This window comes from Triticum aestivum, chromosome 2B (genome assembly GCF_018294505.1).
Source record: "Triticum aestivum cultivar Chinese Spring chromosome 2B, IWGSC CS RefSeq v2.1, whole genome shotgun sequence".
Lineage (NCBI taxonomy): Eukaryota > Viridiplantae > Streptophyta > Magnoliopsida > Poales > Poaceae > Triticum > Triticum aestivum.
Genome location: NC_057798.1, coordinates 76521120 through 76524145, shown reverse-complemented (window position 1 = coordinate 76524145; position 3026 = coordinate 76521120). Strand labels below are relative to the sequence as shown.

Genomic DNA, 3026 nt, shown 5'->3' with positions numbered 1-3026 from the left:
TGCGCCAAGTACCAAACTAAACTAAGGTATGCAAGTGTGCCTGACAAAACATCGCCACACAAGGAGCACGAGCACCCATGTCAGGTGCTTAGGACAATTGCGCACTGAGGAAGGATCAAACTATTAAAATTGGAAGGAAGGATCCAAACTAACCATTACAATGACTCAACCAAAATAATTCACTCAAACAACTTGAATAAGACTGAAAGACAGCAGGATGACATGTGTACCAACACTTGTTTTCTCAATAACAAAGCAGGATGGCTAGCCATAATTCTGGAGTAGTGCCCTTCTAGATAATATCTTAGAGAGCAATTATCTGTTCCCAATTGCAACCATGTCTTTCATCGTTCCAAAAAATGCAAAACTGGAAGTAAACGAGGGGAATAAAATAGACTAGTCATATAGCATAGATTCTCCATAGTTCAGAACTTTAACATGGTACTAAACGCAAGATAATAGCTGCTACCATCCAAATTGTTCAGTTCTACACTAAGAAGATCAACCAGGAACAAAAGATAATGCTTGTGTAGAATAGATACTCCATTGGCGAAGCAAATCAGCAGTGTATAACATCCAGATCAGGCACTGCATCCTACAGGCCTACAAAAAATGGAGGCTCCTGATTTGCAGCATCTTCTTCTCTCATCTCATGGGACAGTGGAAGGGGAATAATGCTCCCCCGGAGGTAATGCTTGGTAACGCACAATTTGATTTCTTGGTCACCTTCACTCTTCACATATCCTAAAAACTTGCCATCACTATCAAAATGCAACACACGCCTACGAGTGGAAGTGAACTGGATCAGCAGCTCACCCTCATTGAGAGCAGCCATCGTAGGGATCATTGTCACCCCTAGACCAACAAGCGCTGATGGATCCACCCCGGTCAAATCAATCTGATGCCTGAAAGACCAGGTCTCGGCATCGTAATCCTGTACCACCCAAACATCTATGGTGTGTTTGTCAATGCTGATGCTGCACAAAGCAAGAGTGTCATTCATCTCCAGCAACGACTCATGTAAGCACTTGCCCAATCGGGCAGGACGAGACATCAACCGAAATGTTTCAGCTGCTGTGTTGAACACCATTATGCAGTCGGCATCCCAGCCATGATATTTTTCAAGTTCCCAGTGCAGGCCGCCACGGTGGTGGACTGGTGGATATTGAGATGAACTGGGCAGGCCCTTGCGTAACGCCAGCTCCAAGGAAGGCGAAGAAGATGTTGGTTGTGGGATGCATCCTAGTCTGAAGTATCTTATTTTATCGGATCCCACCGCTATGGCGTAGTAGAGAGTCATATACTTTGTGTCATATGCGTTGTAGCATCTCGGACTAGATTGCCAAAGCACCCGGTATTCTCCTCCGGTTGGTTGGTGCCGATAGAATCCGACAATCTGGTTATAAATACCACGTTGACTATCAGGCTTCGCTAGGGGAGCACACTTGCGAGTGACCGGGTTGCAGATGAAGAACTCATTTCCAAGGCCATGGGAGACGATGAGGAGCCCATCATGGGCAGCCACGATTTCACCAAACTTGTAGGTCCGGATGACAGGGCAGAGCTTTTGCTTGCCTGCGGAGGCCCCAAAGGAAAACAGGAGGCATGCTTTCTGCGGGGCGATGATGTGGCTGAGAATCGGGAGCAAGGGCTGGCGGCGGTGGTGGTCCAGCATGAACTTGTCGGCGGAGGTGGCGTTGTGCCACCACCTGCAGACGGCGCGGCAGCGGAGGATGTCCTTGGGCGGCAAGCGGACGAGGATCTCTTCGACAACGATCCACTCGGGAAGGTCGTCCAGTACGGTCGCGCCTCTGGTGCCTGGCATGGTGACTGGTCGATCGCCGGTGCTCCGTCAGATCCAATTCCGATCAACTAATAATAAAACGAAAAGAAACTTACAGCGAGAGGGTTACCCTGGGGTGAGGCGACGCGGATGGAGGGGGGCAGTCAGGAAGTCAGGGGACGATGGCGAGCTATGGCGGCATCGCGAACCACACCGCGGCGGCGGCACCTGTCCGCGATGGCGAGCTATTGGTACATGAAGAAAAGAACGATTTGAGGGAAAATCGATAGATGGAGACAAAAAATGAATCAGAACACGGCGGACAGCGTGCTCCGAGTTGGGCGGCATATCTGCTTACCGGCGTCGGAGAAGAGGGCACTCCGGCCTCCGGCGAGCAACTCGTCGTGTTCCGGCGGGGAAGAGGTTGGGAATCGAGGGCGGCCGCGGGGGTAGGGTTTGGGTCTCCCCTGTTTCTTTTTTTCTTTCTGAGTGGTCTCCTCAGTTCACATCTGACCCTTTTCACTAGTACTTTTTTTTGCAACTATAGTAGGAGCATCTCCGGCAATCCAGTAAAATCCGGTACGTACTGCAAAATCGATTTAGGTTCTCGTAATTTTTTTTTGCGGAGACTCCCAGAAAAAGGCAACTCCCGATCCTTATATAATAAGTTATATAATATTAATAAAGTAAAAGGCTTAGGCCTGTTTGGTTCACAAGTCCTAAAATTTTTTTAGTCTCAACTAAAAAATCGCTAGTCTTTAAAAAATTCCTATATGTTTGGTTCCTGAGACTAAATATGGCCTAAAAGACCATGTTACAACTAAAAGTTCCAAAAAACGCTCGCTCAGGGTCTTCTATCATAAGAACATCTCCAGCCGTTGGCCCCCCCAGGAGGCATAAAAGTCGCCGCCTGGGGGCGAGCCGGCGGCATACTCGGCTCTGGGGACGGTTGGGCACCCAGCCGTCGCGCCCCAGGTGCCGATTTCGGCCCATTATTCGGCCCAATTTTATCCAAAAACGGCCCGATATCTGCGTGAATCGGCTCATATTCGGCGCGGTTCGGCATGTTTTGGCGTGAATTTTCGCATACAAATAAAACCAATTAGTTCATCACATAGTTCGGCGTGTTCCGGCATGTTTTTGCCTCCATAGTTTTGAAGGAAATATGCCCTAGAGATAATAATAAAGTTATTATTTATTTCCTCCTATCATGATAAATGTTTATTATTCATGCTAGAATTGT

At 48.2% G+C, this 3026-nt stretch overlaps 1 protein-coding gene across 3 annotated transcripts; it reads right to left on the bottom strand.

Annotated features, from left to right (window-relative positions):
* Positions 1-374: 374 nt before the first annotated feature.
* On the bottom strand, positions 375-2287 carry LOC123043574 (uncharacterized). 3 transcript variants are annotated; one of them, XM_044466063.1, is made up of 3 exons: positions 2142-2287; positions 1900-2028; positions 375-1830 (listed from the first exon to the last, which is right to left on the bottom strand). In XM_044466063.1, exon 3 carries the CDS (start codon positions 1823-1825, stop codon positions 596-598), a length of 1230 nt encoding a protein of 409 aa, XP_044321998.1. In that variant the 5' UTR covers positions 1826-1830; positions 1900-2028; positions 2142-2287; the 3' UTR covers positions 375-595. The 3 variants fall into 3 exon arrangements, with proteins under 3 accessions (XP_044321998.1, XP_044321997.1, XP_044321999.1); XM_044466062.1 differs by having other exon boundaries at positions 1914-2028; XM_044466064.1 differs by having other exon boundaries at positions 1914-2011.
* Positions 2288-3026: the final 739 nt, after the last annotated feature.

Coding starts and splice junctions, on each gene's coding strand:
- LOC123043574 (XM_044466063.1), bottom strand. CDS start 1,825: ATGCCAGGCACCAGAGGCGCGACCGTACTGGACGACCTTCCCGAGTGG.